Source organism: Chinchilla lanigera, unplaced genomic scaffold, assembly GCF_000276665.1.
Source record: "Chinchilla lanigera isolate Chin_1 unplaced genomic scaffold, ChiLan1.0 scaffold00111, whole genome shotgun sequence".
Taxonomy (NCBI): domain Eukaryota; kingdom Metazoa; phylum Chordata; class Mammalia; order Rodentia; family Chinchillidae; genus Chinchilla; species Chinchilla lanigera.
Genome location: NW_004955512.1, coordinates 2110829 through 2134409, shown reverse-complemented (window position 1 = coordinate 2134409; position 23581 = coordinate 2110829). Strand labels below are relative to the sequence as shown.

The 23581-nt window shown below is 34.7% G+C and overlaps 1 protein-coding gene across 3 annotated transcripts in view; it reads left to right on the top strand.

Annotated features, from left to right (window-relative positions):
• The window catches only part of Vps13a (vacuolar protein sorting 13 homolog A (S. cerevisiae)), a gene marked incomplete at its 5' end in the record, with an annotated part of 229395 nt that overhangs the window by 132788 nt on the left and 73026 nt on the right, over positions 1–23581 (top strand). For all 3 annotated transcript variants that reach the window (XM_013506545.1, XM_013506546.1, XM_005408304.2), the window contains 9 exon segments: positions 1282–1442; positions 4283–4386; positions 10439–10721; positions 12711–13106; positions 13368–13472; positions 13586–13732; positions 19100–19228; positions 19685–19818; positions 21131–21260. In XM_013506545.1, coding sequence (XP_013361999.1) covers positions 1282–1442; positions 4283–4386; positions 10439–10721; positions 12711–13106; positions 13368–13472; positions 13586–13732; positions 19100–19228; positions 19685–19818; positions 21131–21260 — 1589 coding nt within the window.

Sequence of the window (23581 nt, the reverse complement as noted above, 5' to 3'; positions counted from 1 at the left end):
GTTATAATTTATTTGTTTTGCTTTTACATTTCTTTTGCAATAGGTTGGGGAACGTTTTATTTTCCTTTCGCAGTGCTTTAATTCCTTTTGTGACTAAGTCTTTGTATTCTAAATTCTAACTAATCTCTTGTATTAATTAGTGCATGTTCTGTTATGGGGAAGAAAAATATTAGATCTTACCCAGCTTTTACAGGATCACAAATATGCTCAGTGCAGGTACGAAATGTTTGATTTTAGGAGAGGTCTTATTATGCCTATCTAGAGCTAATAAAAACCTTTAAAAATACATTAGTATCAAAAAAATACAAACTGTAATAGCAGTACAGCTAATAGTCATTAGTTTTAACTACAAATAGTATAACTTGGTAGGTATTTGACCAGTTTTGTAGATGAATGAATTCACAAAAGTTTGAATTCATGCAAATGGTTTAGGGATATATAAATGGTTTTTAATGTTCTACCTATTGAGGTGAAGGTTCTTTCTTTTATCTTTTCTGACCCACAAGTTTTTCATTTTTATGGGAAGTGAAAGTATATAAATACTTAAAATGTCAGAACATCTAGCCAAATCCTCACCAATAGGACTTTCTGGTATTCTGACATTTAAGTAGTTGAAGACTGAGGCAGGGAGTATCATTTAAAGTTTACCTAGGAGTATGGAGGCAGGCTGCTAGAACATAGCTAGTTCTCGTCAGAAAATCGTGTGGTAGGTGTTTCAGGTCTTATCAGAGCATTGCCAGTGTTTTTTTCATCAATTTTATGTCTGTTTGTTTTTTTATTTTTTGTTTTATGTGGATGTAGGCATGAGTAAAATTTATGCAAAGAAGTAATTTTACCCCAACATAATATGTATTTTAGGTATATATATTCAAAAAATTAATCAAATCAAAAGTATATCTAAAAAGTGACACAGATAGTTGGAAAAATTAAAAATTGAAGAACAGTTATGTTGGTGTTGGCTAATATGTGAAAGTATTACAGTCTGGTTATTATGACAGCAAACCAGAGAGCATTGTTTTTGAATTTTGTAATTCTCATTACTCAGTTGTTTTAAAAGATTTGGTATTATTTTAGGTTAAGCTCTGAAATATTTTTTTCAGTTAAAAATGTCAGTGCTGTGGAAATAAGTGATGGCTTCTTAAAGTATACCTTTGTAGGGATTATGTCCAAGGACTTCAGTGACTTCAAGTTTAAGACAGTTACTATGTTTGGTATTTACCATGTACCTAAAATAAATATATAGTGAATTATAAAAATTTTCAATGTCTGTTTTTAATTTAGCGCCTGTTAACCACTCAACTGCTGATAAGATTCCTTTAACAAAAGTGGGACGACGTCTGTACACTGTAAGACACAGAGAATCTGGAGTTGAAAGATCTATTGTTTGTCAAATTGATGCAGTAGAAGGAAGTAAGACAGTAACAATCCGCTCACCAGTGCAGGTATGAAATGTTTGATTTTTAGGAGAGGTCTTATTATGCCTATCCGGAGTGAATAAAAACCTTGAAAAATACATTAGTATCAAAAGAATACAAACTGTAATAGAAAGACAGCTAATAGAAAGGAAGAATCTCATGGCCTGTAATTACACTGCTGTAATATGACTGGTGGAAGAATTCCATTCAGTACACGTTTCACAGTTTTAATAGGACTGTTTTTAAAACATTTTTGTATGTTATTTTTTTCTTTAATAAAATATTTTTTTCTCTAATAAAAATAGAAAGGACATGCATGTCCTTTCTATGGTAGAGACTTTTTCTAGAGGATAATTTACAGCTTTATTAAGGAATGTGTACTAAACTACAAATATTTGACACAGTAATACAATTAGCAACCTTCAAAATGTTCAAAGTAATAAATATATTTATTACTCAAAAAAACTCCTTTCTCCCTACTTTCCCATTTTTATACACATACTGATCTGTTCTCCCTGTAAATGAGTTGCATAGTCTTTAATTTTATATAAATGTATTAGAATACAGTACAGAATTTGACTTGTTTCACTCAGCAAAATTTGTATCATTTTCTGTATTGTTACATGCAACTATGTGTATTTAGTGAGAATTAATCTATTATATGGAGGTACCATATTTCCAATTTAAGTGAATTGTATATATTGAGAGGCAAAGATTGAGATTTAATTTGTTACACATTGGCTATCCAGTTGTCCCAACACAGATTGTCTTTGTCCTGTTGAATTGCCTTGACATTTTGTCAGGAATTAATTTACCATATATATTGATGGATGGTTTTTTTTCTGGGCTCTATTCTGTTTCATTGATCTGTTTATCTTTATGTCAGTATTTGTAAATCTTGAAATTAGGCAGTACAAATTTATTCTTTTGGCTTTTAGAGGCCCTTTCCATTTTCATTTCAATTTTAGAATCTGATTATCAATCTACATCAAAACTTCTCATAAAATTGGCTCACTTTAAATTTTAATTTCTGGTTTTCCACTACCATCATTTAGAAACACAGTTTATTTTATATTCACCTGTGTTGTACAACCTTATTACACTCATTTGTCCTGATAGATGAGATAGTTGTGATATCAAGTACATTTTTTACTTCATCCTTTCCAATCTGAGTGTGTCATTTTTTTTCTTGCCTTTTCTCTGTGTTAATTGAAAGGATTTTTAAAATTTGTCAATAACTGTATGTGCTAGATGAGCTTCACAGTTGTAGGATAAGTCTCACTTGATGAAGTATTATCAAACTTTTAGTATACTATTGTATTTGATTACTAAAATCATGTTTAGAATTTTTGCACTTTTGTTCATGAGAAGTCTTGGTCTGTGGTTTTGAGGTCTTATGAAAAAGTTTATGTAACCAATAATTTGAATATAAAATTTATTTGCAATTATGTTTATAATTTTAAAAACTTGATTGTAAAACTTATTCTTGATGTCTATTGTTTGAATTCTCTGAGCAGTGATTTCTGGTTTGATAGAGCATCTTTTCTTTAGAAACATTTTTCAATTATATTGTTTATTTTGGGAAATTTTTATAATATAGACCTTTATCCACATTATGAAATACAAGAAATGTTGATATTTTAAAACTTACCTTCAAATTTAAAAAAGGATTTGAAGTCAACTATTTTTGTTTACTTTAGCCTGAATTTCCTCCTCTTGCCTTCCTAGAAAAATACTATTTTAGTGACATGACATATGTATTTTGTTTCCTATGTCTTTAAAATTCTTATGTCCATAAATTATATACTGTTTTCTACTGTAGTAGTATATTCTGTTATATAAATGCTAATTTTAAGAAAATTTTCTTAATCATTCCACTATTCATGAGATTGTTTCTCTTTTTTCTTAAAAATTGGTGTTGTGGGCCAAGGATATAGCTCAGTGGCACAACACCTGCCTGGCAAATGCCAGGGTCCTGAGTTCAATTCCCAGTAGTAAAAAAGACCCAAAGCAACAACAACAAAAAGAAATACCCAGTAAAAATCAGTGTTGTAATGAACATGACTGACTTTTGGTACACATGTATAAATGTTTCTCTCAGTATGTAACAAGGAAGAATAATTGCTAAGTGTTAAAGTGAATTTCCATTTTTACTAGGCTTTTCTGAATTATTTTTGAAAGTTACTTTATCAGTTTACATTTTTACTGGACATGTATGAGTGTGCTATTCTTACCATTTTTAACTGTTAAAATGTAAGACTCCTGATTATGCCAGTCTGTTAATATGAATGTAATTACTGTATATGATCATTACTTTAACTTGTATTTTCTTGATTCCTAGATACGTTATCTTTCTCATTTATCCATAAGTCACTGATATATATTGTTTGCCTTTTTCTTTTAATTACAACTTGAAGATTTTTAGAATTTTTGTGTGTGTCCTGGTATAAAATCTTTTGATAAATGTATTGCAGACATTTCCTAGCCTGTGACATGTTTTTCACTTAAATGTTCAAAATTTTGATGCAGTTTTTTCTGTGAATTGTTTTTCTACTATTTTGTCTGAACAAAAACGTGTATCTAAACAAATTAACCTCTACCCTAAGGTCAAGAAGATACAATCTTGCTCCCCTCTAAGATGTTTAAAGTTCAAATTTCTATAAAATTTCATTTCGTTTATAAAGCTAGAAACATTGATGTAATTTTTAGGATAAATACTTGTATTTTTATGTTTTCTAATTTAAATCAACAAGGCGCATTGGGCTTAATACTTCCTTTGTGAAAATATTTTTAAAAGGACTTTAAAAATATATTTAGGTTCTTTGATTAATAAAATTAAGTGCAGTATCTTTTTTTGTTGTTTCCAGATTAGAAATCATTTTTCAGTCCCAATTTCTGTTTATGAAGGAGACACTTTCTTGGGAATTGCTTCACCTGAGAATGAATTCAACATACCATTAGCATCATACCGGTGATTGTATCTTTTTGTTCGCTCTATGTTCTTTCATAAAATTTTTATTTTTAGATTTTATGTGAATATTTGACTTTTAGTTATCAACTCTACCTTATTAAATATCTCATCTCTGTTATTTTGATTTCAAGGCACCTAAGTACCTCTATTAAATGTAAATGTATACATTTGTTAGGCTTTTAATTTATACCAGGTCAGTTATTTATGATTTCCTAACAAATACAATTATCAGTTGGTTTTTTTAAAAAAGAAATATTATTCAATATTGTATTATGCCTATCCAGAGATAGGCATAATTTATAATTAATTCATTAAATAAATAATTAAATATAATTAATTTATACTATGTAAATCATGTTTTTATTATTAAAAACAATTATTATGCTTACAGTATTTGACCGTCATAACCATTGTTGTATATGTTCATGACTTTTAAAAATATGTAAGGGAATATGACAGGTAGTATGGAGTTTTATGTGCTACAAATGGAGTTTTACTTTTGAATGGCTTTATAATAGAGTTCTTTGAAATGGTTTTAGAAGAAGTATTTCATGTCCACATGTGTGTCTGTTAATTGTTCAAGGATAGAATTTTAATATAACTGCATTACTCTTCAATATTTACTTGGTAATCAGTATATTCTTATGGTACTGGGGATCAAATTCAGGACTTTGCATTTGCCAGGTAGGTGCTGTGCCTCTGAGCTGTCTCCCTGGCCAATCAGTACTTTTTAAAATTTTTTATTTTAAAGAAAAAGAAATAAAAAAAAGAAAGCAAAAAACAAAATTCCAAAATAATATGATAGGAGGATAACAATGGTTAATACATTGCATATTGTTATTTTAAATTAATCACTCAGAGTACAAAATATCAGCATTTAATTGTCCAAGCAATATTAGCACAAACCTATTTTTTCAATGAACTGAGCGAAAGTAATAGTATAACTATTTTAACTATCTTTTGTGTGTATATTTTTTTTTCCTCTGCTTTTCCCTTCCTTCTTTTCCATTTCCCTAAACCAATTTTGCTTTCCTTTTGAAGTTTCTTCCCATTTTACAATATCTGTTATTCACTCTGGATCCCATTTACTCTTTCAGCTTCTCAACACTGGGGAGAATATGATGTTCACACATTTGCATCTGATTTAATTCACTTACGAGTATGGTATCAAGTTGCATTCATGTACCTATAAAGGTCTCCAGTTTATCTTTCTTTATGGCTGAGTAATACTCCATTATATAAAAAGACCACATCTTTTTTTTATCCATTCCATGATTGATGGGCATTTGGGTTGTTTCTAAGATTTAGCTATTACAAATTGTGCTACTGTAAACATAGTTGCACATATATCACTATGGTATGATGTTTTTAATTTTTCTGGGAAGATGTCCAGAAGGGAAATAGTTGGGTCAAATGGGACCTCCAATCCTAGTTTTGTGAGGAATCTCCACACTGATTTCCACAGTGGTTGTACCAGTCTACACTTGCACCAACAGTGAAAAAGAGTTCCATTTTCCCCACAGCCCCTCCATCATTTGTTATTGGTTGATTTTTTGATAATAGTCATTCTAGGGTACATCAGTCTGGGTTGAAGGTTCTCCTTTAGAGCTTGAAATACTTCACTCCAAGCTCTCCTTGACTTGAGGGTTTATACTGAGAAATCAGCTGTGATTCTGATGGGCTTTCCTTTATAGATGATTTGTTTCTATTTCCTAACAGTTTTTAATATTCTATTCTTGGGTTGAATTTTTGGAATCTTGACTATGATATGCCTGGCTGTATATTTTTTTTGGTCCTGGCCAATTGGAGTTCTGTATGCCTCGCTTATAGTCAAAATCTTTTTCTGTATGAGAGAAGTTTTTTTTATATCATTTGCGCTATCTGCTGCTTTTTCATTGACTCCAATTAATCTTGTTATTCTTGTTTACATTATCTAGCAGCTGTTGTATTGATTTCTCATGGTCTCTTGCTATTTTCAAGAAATCTTTCTTTTCGTGATCCCTAGCTGCAAACCTGTCTTCTATGTCTGAGATCCTGGCCTCACAGCATCTACTGTGAATATTTTCAATGGAATTTGTATTCTCCTGGATATCTGCTTGAAGCTGCCTTATGGATTCCATTTCTTTCCAATGATAAACATCACTGCTTCCATTATTTTCTTAAACTGCTCTGTTTTCTTATCTGCTATAGAATCAGTAAGCATGGTTTTCATTATGGAGACCATCTCTGCAGTTATCTGAGAATTATTTCTGATTTTATTTATTTCTGGAGCCTCATTCAGTTGCTTTGTTGTTACCACTTCAGAGAGGCCACATGGGTGGTTTTCTGATTGTTCCACCTCATTGCCCCCTGGGTTTGCCTTTGGTGATGTTTGGGGTTGCATCTTGTTTAGACATCTCCTTGCTTTTTTTTTTTTTTAAGTTTATTTCCTGGGGTGATGTTTGTAGCAGCTGTTTAGAACAATTATGTCACTTTTGGTTATAGTAGTGACAATAATAATGATGTAGTATACAGCCTAGAAAATGGCAAACTAAAGTAACCAGTAAATTGCCATCTTTAACCACATGAAGTAGATTTCTGGTTATATAAAAAAAATCTAAAATCAGAAAAGTTGTACGTAATATACAAGTTCTTAGTATGTCAGTTTTGCCCTGAGGAGTTAAAATTTAAAGTAGGTTAGGAAATAAATAGAGAAGTAGAAGAAGAGGAAGAGAGTAGAAGGCTGGAAGACAAAGGGGAATCCTGCTAACTTTGGGAAGATTGGAAGGAAAGAAGGGAGATATTGAAGAACTGAATGGACCCACAACCACAAAGCAGCTAGACACCATGTTGACACTCATATAAATACAAGTTCAAACAATAAAGGAGTAAGAAGAGAAAAGAAAAAACACAAAGACAAAACAATACCAAAAAAAGCAAAACTACAACAGGAACAAAAGCGAGGGAAGCAAAACTAAACAAAACAAAAACAAAAAACAAACAACAGAAAAAAGTCCACTTCCAGGTTTGTCTTTGCTGTCACTGGTAAACAATGTATGGAGACAGTGTCCCTGGCCTGTGTTGATTTATCCCAAAAAGCCAGACAGCCTCCATCCTCTGGCAGCTTGCAGCAGTCCAGCACACCTTCCACAGACCTGATCCAATTTTGGAGCCGCTAGGTGGAGCCAGAGCTGCTCTTGAGTTCTGAGCTCTTATCAGTCCCTCTCCAAAATGGCTCCTGGCCAGTTGCTGTCTCTTGCCTGAAGGCTGAGCTGTCCACACTCACTACCAGCTAGTGCAGTCCTTCTCATCTGCTGCTCCCCTCCACTGCTGTGTCTCTCTGTGGAAGCCTCTAGGGTCACCAGCACTTGCTGTATGTCGACAGGTTTGGACCGCCCCTCTTGTACAGTGTTTCTGTCTCAGGAAGAAGGTACCACTGGCTACCTCCTTCGTCATTGAATTTTCTCTTCACCCTCTCTGTGGGCTTCAGTTTTTGCCTCAGATCCTTCCTGGGTCTGCAGGGAGTTGCCTCCCTGCCTCTTGTCTTCCCCACATTGCTATATTCCAGTGTCTGGATGACAACACACGGAGAGGTGTTTTCTCTGCTGCTTAACACTCTGCCATCTTGCCACTCCCCTCCATTGGTATTTTTTTAAAGAAAAGATGTAACAAAATAGTGATGAGCTAGTCTTACAATTCTAAATTTAATATGTTAACAAATAAACATTGCTCAGGATATTGAATGTGAAATTGAAAATAACCTATTTTATGGAAATTGAACTCTTGGAGAATAAAACCTTACATAGAATTAAGCATTATAATTTGCTTAAATACTGTTTGAAAACATACACTAGAAATGAACACTTTCACCTAGTGAAATGAATACACTAGAAATGAATCACTTTCACACTAGAAATACACTAGAAATGAATACTTTAGATACACTAGAATGAATCACTTTCACATAGTATTTTATCTATAGATAAAATTTTATCTATAGATAAAATACTATAGATACAATACTAGTGCTACAGAAAAAATAAAAAGGCAAAGTTATAAGTGGTTCTTTTCTTTCCGTTTTTAGACAGGGTCTTGCTATGCAGTTCAGGCTGGCTTTGAGCTCACTTTGTAGCCACAAGGCTGGCCTCAAATTCACAAGATCCTCCTGCCTCAGCCTCCTAAGTGCTGGGATTGCAAGCATGTGCCACCACACCTGGCTATAAGTGGTTCTTAACTGTTCTCTAGCTCTATTTATTGTGACTCAGGCCAAGAAGTTTAGCATAGGACCATGGTGGTGAATCTGTAGCACATGTGCCACAGTTGTTTGTTATCACTGAAAGCTCTAAAAAGTGTATCTTTACTGGTGTGGGATCTGTAATGCTTAAAAAGCAGTCTAGCATCTTTGGGCATGTAGTCTAGCATGTAGATCTACAAACACTAATGAGTGTTTTATTGCTTATTCCAAATATTCTGAGGGAAAGAATTGGGAAAACAGCAAGAAAAAATAATTTTTTACAATATCGACTTCCTTCTAGAAAGGATTTGGGTATGGCTACAAGACTGAATGAAGTTAAAGATGTGTTTAAAACTTTCTGTGCAGAACTTTAAATTCATTTTATTCTTATGTAATAGTTAATGGCATTGTACTTTTAATAAATTTCTGCTATATATCTTATGATTCTGGCCATATTAGAGATAATAGTATTTTATGGTCTTTTGTTGAAGACTAAATAGTAATTCATTACAGAATAGTTAATCTATCTTAATTGTTATTACTAGTAGTAGTAAGTAGTTTGCTGTTTGCCTAATCCAGGTGCTTTTAACCGCCTTCTTAGATGTGGGTTCACTTAAATATTTAAGATATGAGGCATTAAGTTAACAGTTACCTTTCTCTACAGAATTTAAATGTACTGATTCCTAAGTTTAATGAACTTACTTTAATTTACAAATACTTATTTCTTGTGGATAAAATACTATAGATACAAAAATGGATTGGATGTGACTGTTACCATTGAGAGATTGATATATTATGTAAACAGGTACATAAGTTTGGAAACTTGGGTTGTAGACAGTTAAAGAAAGTGTTGTAGTTATAGGAAACTTTGGAAAACAAAGGATCAATGATTGCTTCCTGGTGGAAGTACATGTAGTTAAGGTAAAATATGATGTTGAGACTAAATTGGAAGAGAAATCTAAGTGGAAGAAATTATATGAACAAAGGAGGAATGAAAGGATAGGAAGTTTATTTGGGGTTATAAAGACTACTTGGGATTTCATTGTAGTACAGCATGGTGTACATACTGGATGATGAAATTTGAAAAATAATTTGCATTTAATTAGTCCTTCCCTCATTTTCTTGCTTCTACTTTTATAATTTTATAAAAATGATTGCACCTAAAAATATCATTGAAATGTAAACAAAGAATGTGATATTCACACATCGACTAACAATGTGATATCTGATGATGATTTTGTTCCATTTTCTTACAATCATTATTCTGCATTTATACTCCATATGTCATTGTCCATTGAAACATTTATTTATTTATGTTGGATAGCTGATAATTATTTTTTAATAGAAATTTTTTAAAAATTGTATTAACTTAGTGATTACATTTACTTCTTGCTAGGACCATATTCCTTGAAAGCCAGTTTCTTTCAGTTAAATGCATAAGACATAGGTGGTTGGGCCTGTGATGTAGCTCATCAGCACCACTCCTGCCCAGCAAGCATGAGGTCATGAGTTCGATTCCTGGTACCAAAAAAATAAAAATAAAAACAACACTTTCACATAGGTGGTTGTTAATGGTTTGCTTTGCATATATGATTGTGTATTTTCTTAAGAAACCAATTATCTTGTAAATGTACTTTTTAAAATACTAGATTGGTGATAAAAATATTCTAATTCCCAAATAATTTCTGAAGTTTCTAGAAAGTTGATACTTATCTAATTCTAAAAAGTATATGATAAAAAAATGTATTAGTTATGGAAAAAACTTTATTCTAAAGCTGTAACCATATAATTTATTTTCTATCACAGTGTTTTGAAGTATATTGTTTATTTTTTATGTAGATCATTTCTTTTTCTGAAGCCAGATGATGAGGACTATCAAATGTGTGAAGGCATTGACTTTGAAGAAATTATCAAAAATGATGGAGCTGTTCTAAAGAAGAAATGTAGATCTATAAACCCTTCTAAGAAATCATTTATTATTAATATTGTTCCTGAAAAAGATAATTTGACATCTCTCTCAGCATATTCAGAAGATGGGTGGGACCTACCATACATAATGCATTTGTGGCCACCAATCCTACTCCAAAATCTCCTTCCTTACAAAATTGCTTATTATCTAGAGGTATTGTGGAATGTGGGGGTTGTGGGTAGTGGGTGGGGAATGTGAGGGAAGTGCTCCTGACTTTGATTTTGTAGGCTGAATTACTTGAAATTATGAGCAGTAAAAAAATTTGGAAGTTGTAACATAGGCAGTAGTACTAATAAAGAATAACAAGTACTATACAGATACTCTAATGGAAATGTTTTAATCTTGTATAAAAATATAATTTAAAACAAAATGTTTTCCACTAATTTATCTTAGAAATCTGATTACTAAGATAAATGCATGTTATATGTTGTAAATCATATTGTAATATACAGTTCTTTAAAAAATGTAGAGCCTATAGATAATAAAATTAACTATAATCACCATCTGAAGATACTGTTTTAGAAGATAAAGTTTTCAGTCTTTTTCATGTAGGTGTATTTCATATATGTGTTTAATAATTTTTGAAACAAGTATGAAAATCAGTATTGAAATGACATTCAAGTACTGTATTTCAGCAAAAAAAAATTTATACTTAATATTTTGTACTTAATATTTTGGGACTTTATGAGAATATTCTGTCACACTTATCTGATGGAAAAAAAGATGATTCTTCACTAAAATGTAGTAGTTGTAGATTTAGTTTATTTTAACAATTATATGTTAAAAACTTTTCTGGTACATTTTTGGGTAGATATCTCTTTTTCTATTTGGGTGACAGAAATGAAGAGTTTGTACATTGCTGTCAAATTTGAGATTGCGGGGCTAGGGATTTAGCTCAGTGCCAAAGCGCCTGCCTGGCAAGCGCAAGGTCGTGAGTTCGGTTCCTGGTACCGGAGAAAAAAACAAAACAAAACAAAAAAATAAATAAATAAATAAATAAATAAATAAATAAAGGGGCTGGGGATTTAGCTCAGCGGCAAAAGCGCCTGCCTGGCAAGCGCAAGGTTGTGAGAAAAACCAAAAAAAAAAAGAGATTACATCCTAACTCTTCACACTTACTAGTTGTGCAATGTTATATAAGCTATATTCTTGATGAAAATCTTTTTTTTTAATAAAATGAGAATGAGAAAACACATGGTTGGGACATGGAGAAAATCGGATTTCTTAGGATATGTAAAGAATTTAGCAGTTGTTGTCATTTACTAACTATTCTAACACCACCATATTTTTAAGAGGTAAAAAAATCCCAATTGACACTACACATGCTTTAATGAATTTAAAATGTTATCAAAATCCCTGTTACACTAGAAAGAAGCGAGGAAAGATATTGGAAAAACTGGTGCAATGTATAGGTGTAATATTTACATTTTCATTCTCATAGAATTTTTAATTTGATGCTTTTAGAGATCATATTCTGCTTTCCAGTGTCCAAAGGATAGGATCTATTTTTATGAAGACAATTTAACTGAGATATAGAAACAGGGAGGGGGGCCAATGTGATTAGGAGACTCTCAAACTGATTGGTCCTAGATATTACAGCTAAGGTAATGGAAGTGTGGCTGGTGAGAAATGAACAATTTTGAGAAATACAGAAAATACCATTTAAATAATAATTGGAAAGGAATAAAGGGACTGTTGAAAATCAAAAAGAGAAGGCAGTAGGGATTGATTTTTTTTTTTTTTGGATTACCATCAGTTTTCTCCTGTGTTTTTCATTATTTGTTGTTTTCAGAACTACAGTTCCTAATAGATAAGATTGGGTTTTTGGTTGGTTTGTTTTACTAATTATAGAGCTTTATGTGTTTAATTTCCAGTGAAGTTTTACATTATATTATTAAATCTTCACAGTAGTCTTTTGAAATAGGTTATTTAGACCAGTTTACAAAATGTTATCTAAGTCTAGATGAAATATTTTGCAGTTTATACCACTGGCTAACTTAGAATTTGAATGTAAGCTTTCTTACTCTGACAGGTATTTTGAAGAGCATTTTGTGTAACATTTGGAATAATTAAATAAAACTTTGGGACATATTATTCAAAGGCATTTTTAAATTTATTGGTTTTTTTTTTTTTTCGTTACAGGGGATTGAAAATACAGTTTTTACTCTAAATGAAGGACAGTCAGCCCAGATGTGTGCTGTACAAATGGACAAAGCCAGATTACATTTAAAATTACTTAACTATCTTAATCATGATTGGAAAGGTGAATATCACATAAGATCTAATGAAGAAGACATTAGTTTCATCACCTTTACCTGTGTTTCAGAAATGGAAAAGACTGACTTAGATATTGCTATCCACATGACTTACAATACTGGTCAGGCTGTGGTGGCATTTCATAGTCCATATTGGATGGTCAATAAAACTGGTCGAATGTTACAGTACAAAGCAGATGGAATTCATCGAAAGCATCCACCTAATTATAAAAAGCCAGTTCTCTTTTCTTTTCAGCCAAATCACTTTTTTAATAACAATAAGGTATGTAACTTTTTTTTTCAAACTTTCACTCTTTAACTGTTTGTCACTCCTTTTCAGTTTTTAGAGTTCTGAAGAATAAAATAAAATTTAGGTAAAAATAATATTTGTTAAGTATTTGAGGTTAAACATTAGCATTTAATATTGATAAAGGTTTAGTGTGTTAACACAGTATTTGGTTCAGAATGGAAAGAAAATTTATCAATTTAAATAAGCATTTTTGAAGCTACCTAACCTATAATATATTTCAAACTTTTTTCCTAGGTTCAGCTTATGGTAACTGATAGTGAGTTGTCAGATCAGTTTTCAATTGACACAGTTGGTAGTCATGGAGCTGTTAAATGTAAAGGCCCACAAATGGATTATCAAGTGAGTTTATTTTATGCTCAAGAAACTTTTATTTAAAGTGTATCTATTAATTACTTTTTATAAGGACAGTAGCATAATATAAAAGTTTTTGAACTGTTGATTTTTTTCTATAGGTTGGTGTCACTATAGACCTCAGCAGTTTTAACATTACAAGAATTGTGACATTTACCCCTTTTTATATGATTAAAAACAAAAGCAAATATCATATATCAGTGGCTGAAGAGGGACTTAATAAATGGCTTTCTCTTGATTTGGAGCAGGTGAGTAGATGCATTTTAAAAATGTACCTCTTCAGGCTCTTTTCTCAAAATTGGATGCCTGAAAAGACCACATAATATTTTAACCTTCTTCTACCCTAGTTTTGTTTCAGTTCCATGAACCTTTACTGAGTTTTTGAGATAGGATACAGATATTTAATTATTAAACACTGGACTTTGGCTTCTAAGATCACAGAACCAGGAAGGTAGATGTTTGACAATTACTAACCAGTTTGGTTAAATACTGCACTAAAAGGATATATAAGGTATAAATGCATCAAAGCAGAGAAAGTGACTTGTTTTCTCCAAGAAGCTGTTAGGAATTCCTTCACAGAGTAAGAAAAACAAGCTTTACTTCAGGTTATTTGAAGAAAGTAGGAGTGAAATTTTAATTCTAGATCATTAGAATGAAATTTTAATTCTAGATCATCATCAGCTGTCAGAACTCTGGATAAATTTTGTGAATGATGGTGATTGTGCCATTACTTTGGAAGTGGCTTTCTTTTTTCTCTGGCTACCTTGAAGGTTTTTCTTCTCATTGTCTTTAATGTTCAGTCATATCATTATGTGTCTGATTGTAAGTTACTTGATATTTATTGATCCTACTTGAAATACTTTACTCCTAGATTTGTGGATTAATGTGCTTCATATTTTCTGTAAAACTTGCCACTAGTGTCTCTAGATATTGCCTCACCTTTGTTTTTCCATTTTCTTCTTCTGGATTCTTAGTTAGACATGATAGATATTTATATTCTTCCTGTATCTTACTGTCTCTTTTACCTTTTCCATCTACATACCTCTTGTTGCATTCTGGATAAATTGTACATGTGTATCTTGTTCATCTTTTTTTTTTTTTAACCTTTTCCATGTCTAACCTGCTATTTAACACTGCAGCTGAATGTTTTTATCTGAATAATTACATTTCTCATTTCCAGAAGTTCTGCGTTTTTCAAATCTATATATTCTTTTAGTAAATATTTATGATGGGCTTTTTGTGCATTCTGCAGTGTATCTGTTAACAAAAATCACAAATTTCTGACCTTAGGTAGTTTTTAATTCAATGAGGCAGAAGGAATCATTAATAATGCCATAGTAAAATAGTGCATTTATAAGTGAGAAATCTAGTGGAGGAAACAGGAAGCAGGCAAGATGAATGATATCAAGAGTCCTGAAGAGGAGGAGTGGGCTACAGTTTTTAGTAAAATGATCAGGATAGGACTTACTGAAGTCATGTTTGAACAAAGACTTGGAGGGAATGAAAGAGTGTGAAGAGTTCAGCTGCATGGGAGCAAGCTGTGGTGACAGAAATAAGGAGTCACTAGGACTAATGAAAGCAGCAGTAAAACCTTCATTTATTTTGAGTAGTGTAAATATGAGGCTGAATCAGAGCAAACACCTGTTACTTCTTGTTCATTTTTCCCATTTAATGATATCAGTCAAGGGATGGGGATTGCCTGCATTAATTTTATGAACCTGGGGCATAGAGGAGAACAAAGGGAGGGAAGGAAGAACGGAAAAGTACTGAGCACTAAGAACAGAAAAAAAAGTATCTTGAAAGTTTTGCTGTTCTCTATCCTTTCTACAGGTAGATGCTGAGATCACAGCTCAAGTTTTCTTTGCTTTATATACTTCACAGATATTTTTCCATACTTACAGTTTTTATCTGGATTCATGTCTCACAGATATTGTTGGGTCTTGATTATCTTTTAAAAACAGTGTGTAGACTCTCAATGGTGTACATTTCCATTATGCAAGTACAAATGTATGCCAGCTTTTTAAAATTTTACTTTCTCATTGTCTCTTTTTGTTTTCTGTTTCAGCTTAAGATAAATTTTCTTTTGCAATCTTAAAATTTTTATATTGGCATACTGTGGTCAACCTTAAGATACATACCCATAAGTATTACCTCTCTTGATTTGTTAAATTTATAGCTCTATTTTCCCACTACATAAGACAAAAATTTTAGCACTTTCTTAAGTCTAAAAATGTCCTGCATATAACATTTAAAAATGACAATGTACATTATTAATCTTAAAATCTAGCATTCAGCCAGTGCTATCAAAGAATAATGGGCTTGGGAATGTTTACATATCATATTCAGTCCTCTTGATTCCTCATGGGAAACATGCTTGGATTAGTATTGCTGTGGTGTTAACTCTACCAGGTCAGTTCCTTCGAGAATTCTTGAGTGGAGGAACCATCTGAGTGTGGTAAATTCTTAACATTGTGCTATATCTAGTTTTATTTTATGGTTGAATAAAATTGCTGTTAGGACTGTCTTGGTTACTTTTCTCTCATTGCTGGGACAAAATACCTGATGCCCAAAATTAAGGAAGGAAAGGTTTATTGCGCTTACAGTTTGTGGAGGTTTTAGTCCATACTTGGCAGGTTACACGGCAGAGTGGCACATGGCAGAGGGCTACAGCTCATGGCGGCAGAACACAGCAAAAGCAACAAGCGCTAAAAAGGGAGGAATGTCCCCAAGCAGCCTCTTCCTCTCCCTTACATATGCAAACTTTCCACCCCAGGATGGGTGTAGCTCTCACACCCATAATCAATCAAACTCTAAAAGCCCGCCCCAGGACTGCATGAGGCTTTGGGGGGACACACAGACACAAACCATAACATTCCACCCCTGGCCCCCCAAAGACTCATGCCCATCCCTTTATAGAAACAGCATTTAGTCCATCTGCAAGAGTTGCCAAAGTCCTCACAGTTTTAGCACTGCTGAAGAATCCAAGTCCCAAGTCTTCTCCAAGATGTAAGGAAAACTCTTAGCTGTAAGCCCCTGTACAAATGAAAAGTTAGACACTTCCAACATTCAATGGCACAAAATAAGCAGTATCATTCCTAAAGGTACAAACGGGGACACAGAGCATTGGGACCAAAGCAAGTCCAAAATCCAGCAGGGCTAACATCATGTCCTGTAATTCCACATGTAGCATCTGAAGCAACTTGTGGCACATTGTGAGCTCCAAAGGGCTTGCACGAGTCCATCGCTGTGGCACTTCTGGTGGTTACAGCTTCCACGGCTTCCCTCTTAGGCCCGCTTTGCTCCCTCCTTGCAGCTTTCCTTAGATAATCCACAGTCGTGGCTTTTCTAAACTTCTGAGGTCTCCAGGGCACCTTTTGCTTCATACTCATAGCCTCACACACTGCCCTCTCAGGGGCACACTGCCTGGCCTCCCAGGCCTTCTGAAATCTGGGTGGAAGCCTCTTAAACCTCAGAACTCTTGCATTCTCCATGCACCTAAAGCCAGGGCCACGGGGATGATGCCAAGGTCTGCTGCCACCTGGAGCAGTAGCCAAGTTTTCCTCTCTCTTGGCCACAGGGGTCGAGTGCCTGGATTGCTGGGCACTCTGAATCCAATTCTGAGGAGCAGATTTTCTATGCTGCCGCCATTCTGACATGGTGCTCAGCAGCTTTCTTCTCAAGGCAAGGTCTGTCACCTTTGCAGTTTTGAGGCTGCAAAGGGTGGAGACTTGCTGCTGCTTGTGATGCCTTCAGGCCATCTTTTTCATTCTCTTGTTCCTTCTCAGCAATGGAGATATCCTCAGCTCCACCTTTGCAGTCCACAGCTTTACTGGAGCTTCCTTTCTGGCCAAACTCACAACATTTAAAATCATCCTGCTGGGCTCTTTGTTCTTGATTCTCAATATAAACCTGGCTAAAAGCCCGCAACAGTAGCCATGCCACTTTCCCAACGTTCAGCTGCCTTGAAATTTCTTTTGCCAGATTAATCATTCCACTGCCGCCCTTAATCTCAGTTTTAGGCACAGTCTCTGGACACGAGCAAAATGCAGATAAACTTTGTGCCAAGCCATAACACACATTGTCTGGAGTCCAACAACCAATGGAGTCCTTTTTCCCAACAGAAACCTCTCGAACCCGGTCTTTACCAGCAGGATTTCTGTCAGCCTTCTGGTCTTCTGAGCTGTGACCAGCATCGCCCAGACAGAACAGCCAAAGGTGTTCTAGCGCTTCTCTTTCAGGAGACATCTCCGAACCTTTCCAAACTCTTCCCACAAGCCATTTCCAAAGGCTCTTGAACCACATGGTCGGGTACAGTCACAGCAATGACCCCACTCCCCTGGTACCAAATTCTGTCTTGGTTATTTTTCTCTCGTTGCTGGGACAAAGTACTTGACCCCCAAAATTAAGGAAGGAAAGGTTTATTTTACTTACAGTTTGTGGAGGTTTCAGTCCATACTTGGCAGGTTACAAGGCAGAGTGGCACATGGCAGAGGGCTACAGCTCGTGGTGGCAGAACACAGCCAAAGCAACAAGCACTAAAAGGGAGGAATGGCCACAAGTAGCCTCTTCCTCTCCCTTATATATGCAAACTATCCACCCCAGGATGGGTGTAGCTGTCACACCCATAATCAGTCAAACTCTAAAAGCCTGCCCCATGACTACATGAGGCTTTGCGGGGATACCCAGACACAAACCATAAGAAGGACTGGGGATATAACTCAGCAACACAGCACCTACCTGGCAAGTGTGAGGTCCTGAGTTCAAGGGCTGGCACCCCTCCAACAACAACAAAAAAACTGCCTTTAACAAGCTAACACACTCACCTCTAATAACCAGTTGCTGTTACACATTGTTCTCAGGTTGTATATGATCATGATTAGGTATCACAGAGTCTCATTGAAAACTGTGAGGTGATCAGTCTGGTCAGGCCCTATGAGGAGGGAATTAACTTCACAGTTTACAGACAAGGCTGCTTCTCCATTGTTTATTATTTAGCTCTTCTCATTGTATCCAGCTCTCCAGTCTTTCTGGTGCCTTGTTGATCTCCTATTCCTTTAGTCTGGTTTCCAGACCACTGTTGTCCCAGTTGTTTCTTAAAGATTCTAAACTTCTTTCTCCAAACTTTAATTTCTTTTACCATTTCACTCTTGTTTGATGACCAGGACACTAAATTTAATACATATTTTGATTCATCACCTTGTATATATTTTGACTTTTAATTAATTACCAAATCATGCCAACACATGATTTTTGTCTTTAGCAACTGGATTTACCCTTGCTTTACACTGATCACCTGTGCCCTAGTTCTTGGCTCAGTTTACTTGCTGAATTTTCAGCCCTTCTCTATAAAGTCTAGACTATATAAGAATCCTCCCAAGTGCCCAGATTATTGTAACTCTTCAGTTCCTACCCAGTCCTTTTTTTCTTTCCCCATTGCTTTTATTTACAGTGACCCCCCTGTTGACAGTTGATAACTTTACCTGACCAACTCAGTAACCAAAGCAATGTTGGAAAAGATGGTTTTTAAGTTTACTATTATGATTTTATTAAAATGATATAAGTATTTATGATGAATTATATTTTATTTTTATAAATATATGTAACATGTATTTTAGTGTATCCCCTTTTGGCCTGAGGATGCTTCCAGTAAACTTCTTATTCAAGTTGAAAACAATGAAGGTCCTCCCAAAAGGATATATTTTAACAAGCAAGAAAATTGTGTTTTATTGCATCTGAATGATGAGGTAAGTAAATATTTTTGCATGTATCACTAGAAAAGCTAATATAAAAAAAGAAAAGCTAGTACATACTTCCTGTATTATTTTTAACTTTTTTTTGTATCACAAGAGTACCACATGATATTTTTTCCCTTTTCACTGAAAATGAACAAATTTTTCTCTTTATAAAAGGAAAAGGTATGAAGAGGAAACAGTTAAATAAAATGTTGTATAGGAAATTAATTGGAGTGCCTAGAATACAAGAATATCCCACATCTGGAATTTCACTCGTCTGTATACAATAGAAATTAAAAAAGAAAAAATTCATAGTCTCCCAGAAATGCATTACAAAACTCTGAATTGCTTTCTGAATCACCCCCCAAAAACTAAGTTACCACATTATGAATAGTTTTATTATTTAATGTTGTTAGTTAATTTTCTTGGCAGGATGATCACTTTAAAGAATGTTTTCCTTTCTTTTAGCTTGGAGGTATTATAGCAGAAGTTAATTTAGCTGAACATTCTACAGTTATTACATTTTCAGATTATCATGATGGAGCAGCGCCATTCCTATTAATAAATCACACCAGGAATGAACTTGTTCAGTACAAACAAAGGTAAAAAGATGATCAGAAATACAGTAACTTTAGCACACTTTAGCAGGCTCTAGGTGATGAGACATTCACTCTATAATTTTTTTAATTTAAGCTAATAATAGTATTGTAGTTATGTGAAACAGTGTCTTAGTTTTTGAAAAAATTATAATCAAGTGTAAATAATGGTAAAACTGCCTTGATATTGGTAATTTACTTTTAAGTTCTTCAGAGAGAGAAACATGGAAGAAGTAAAGCAAGTGTGGCAAAAGCTTGATGATTATTCATATTTCATGAGAATTATATCTAGGTTTATCTTGAGTCCCTTAGTTTGTCTACTTAAAACTTTTTAATATTTTTAGTAAATTTAATATAAATATAAATTTTCAGATTTTTGTCAAATAGTAGGTACCCTCTTCTTGTAGAGGCATGTGGAAAACCAACTGCTTTGTAAAAGACCATAATTAAATCTTGACCTTTTAGGACCTTTCTTAACATCACTGCTTTCAGTTTCCTTGAGCCAATACAATTTATGCATCTTCATGTTACAGTAATCCCAGGCGGTCTTAGCTTTCTCATTGCTTAGAGACAATATCGACATCCACAACTACAGGAGGAAAGATTTAATATGAGTCAGTTTCAAGGAGTTCAATCCATGGTCAGTTAGCTCCAAGGCAAAAACATCATGTCAGAAGGGCATGCTGGAAAGTGGAAAAGGGGAAGGATGCTCTTCTGGCCATGGTGCATGTACATTACCCAAAATTATGACTAGAAGACCCCAGCAATTTCCTAGCCCAAAGCAGTATCCAATCAAGAAAGTGGCATATGAAGGCTTCCAGCCTCTCATGGACAAGTTTCTCAAATATGGCCTTCTGAAGCCTTGTCAGCCCCCTTGCATTCTCCTGAGAGTAAAAGCCCTCAGGAGAATATCAGATGGTACAAGATCTCCGCCTCATTAGCAAGGCTCTCATTCCAGTCCATCCTCTACTGGCAGAGCAGTATACAGTACTCACCCAAATTCCAGGGGACACTAATTGCTTCTCAGTCTTACGTTTAAAAGACATTTTTTTCCTAATTTGAATAGAAATAATAATTGATGAAGTAGCTTCAAAGACTTGAAGATCTTCATTTCCTGAGTGAAACTAATACTTTCCTTGAAAAACTCATTTTCTTAGAATATTTTTAAAAATTATTACATAAGGAAATTTTATTCTTAATCAGAACTTCCATAAATCTCAGTTAATGGATTAAGAATTAGTAATGTATTATTTGGGGTTTTTAAAAAATATACTCATGTTGCATTTAATATAATGTATATTTTTGCTGCTTATATCAGTTCTCTTAGTGAGATAGAAGACTCTCTTCCTCCTGGAAAGGCAGTGTTTTATACGTGGGCTGATCCAGTGGGCTCTAGAAAGCTGAAGTGGAGTTGTGGAAAAAGCTATGGTGAAGTAACACAAACAGATGTAAGTACTGGGTTGTATTGCTTTTTTAAAGGTGTACTTTTCATTCCTGCTGATTTTCAGGACTGCTTTCTGTCTACTCATTTTGGAAAAAAAAAACTGCCAGAGATTTTTAAAGCAGTTTTAGCTTTATCTTTCTTTGAAGATTTTTTATCTTGCCTGGGGATATAGCTCAGCGGCCCAGTGCCTGCCTGGCCAGCACTACATCATGCGTTTGATTCCCAGTACTCTCCTTCCTGCAAAAAAAGCCTGAGAGAAACTTTTATCTTGTTTTCATTTTGTGAAATTCCAGCTATACGCTAAATACAGTTGGATAACCAAGAAGTATCAAAGTAGTTGTATACCAAATAAGTCAGGTCATTTAAATTTACTTGAATAAAAGCACGCAACCCTTAGCCAGGTGTGGTAGCACACACCTGAAATCCCAGCATTCCAAGAGGCAGAGGCAGGAGAATCACTCCAAGTTTGAGGTAGACACTGGCTCCAAAAGCAAAAAAGTATGCCGCCCATAAACAAAGCTTCTTTATGTTTAAAAGAAATAAAAGTCTATAGTATATAATAGTAGTTGTGTATGTTTACTGTACAAAATAAATTCTGTTAAGCTTTGTCTTAATCAAAAATATTTGAAATCTGGAAGTAGTCTTATTTTGTCTGTATTGTTATTTGCTTCTGCTATGTTATGAAAGATAAACTCTTCTTAAATGCTTTTAACATTTCCCTCTATGCTGGGTACCATGGAACACTACTGAAATCCCAGCACTTAGGAGGCTAGGGCAGAAGGATTGCTGCTAGTTTTTGTGAGTTCAAGGTCAGCCTGAACTATGTAGTGAGAAGCTATATCAAACCACCTCCCCCTCCCCCAAAATCACCTCATAAAGAGAAATTCTCTAGTGTGACAGTCTTCTTATTTAAATTTAACTTACGTAAGAAACACTGAAGGATCCACTAAGTGAACTAAAAAGAATGTATTTATGAGTACAAGCTGTGTGGTAAAGTTGTGTATAAATTTTCCAGTAACATAAATAACATTCAAAAACAATTTTTTTTTTTTTTTTTTTTTTTTTGAGACAGGGTCTCGTTATGCAGTTCAGGTTGGCCTTGAGCTCACTTTGTAGTCCAGGCTGCTCTCGAACTCACAATGATCCTCCTGCCTCAGCCTCCCAAGTGCTGGGATTACAGGCGTGTGCCACCACACCGCACAGTATGTCTTCTTTTGTGTCTGTTCTGTTTAACTTTCTGTGGTTGTTTCTGCCTGTAACACAATTTACATTTGCTCACTTCTGAATCCAAGATTCCTCCACTTTTCCCCCTAAATACTCTATAGTTCTAACTGTAGCATCGTAGGTATATGAGCTGCTTTTTTTTCAACATTTTTGTAACCTATAAATGAGGATTATTGCCTTGATAAGCAAGTCCCTTAAATGTGTTTTAATCTGCTATTGTTGTTTTCCTTTAACATTTTTACTATTAAACCCTTAACGGCCTGCTAAACTGCAAGAACACAGTGGTTTCGATTTATCCTTCTCCCCCCACACCCCACCTATCCTTGCACACATCTGCTGAGACATCGCACCCAATATAAATCTGTCTCGAAGTCCTAAGGTTCTCTCTTACAGTCCCGCCTGCATACAGCCTGATTTGTCAGTTGATCTTACTTTGTCATTGACCCTTTGTAAATACTGGAGACAGTTACGTGTCAAATGTCTCTCATTTCTTTACAAGCCTGTGTATGACTTTGTTTAGCACTTGGTTGACAAATTGTTTTCTAGACTCTCTATATATTTGTTTTCTAGGGCTGCCATCACAAAATGCCACAGGCTGTTGGCTTAAACTACAGAAATGTATTTTCTCACGGTTCTGGAGGCCCAAGTCCCAGAACACAGTGCTGGAAGGTTGGTCCTCATCTGAGGGCTCCCTCCTTGGCTTGCAGACCACCAGCTTCTGCTGTGGCCTCCTGGGTGTCTCTCCCTGCCTTCTAATCTCTCCCTGTAAGGACCCTGGTCAGACTGGATGGGCTCCCCTTGACAGCTTCATTTTAACCTAAGGGATATGACCAAATAGAATCCCATTTCGAAGTACTGTCAGTTTATATCTTCAACCTCTGAATGTGGGGGACACACAGTACAGCACATAGAACCGTGATTATTTTATGTAGAAGTGTTAGCAGTAAATCCAGTCTTGGGTGGAGGTAACTTCAAGCAGCTTTGTATGGCGTGTCGCCCACCATCCTCTTCTCCCTGGCTGGTGGGACAGGTTCAAAGTTGGTCCTTTCAACCCCACATTGAGGGGGTCTCTTCTTTCCCAGGTCCCCTCTCTCTCTCTCT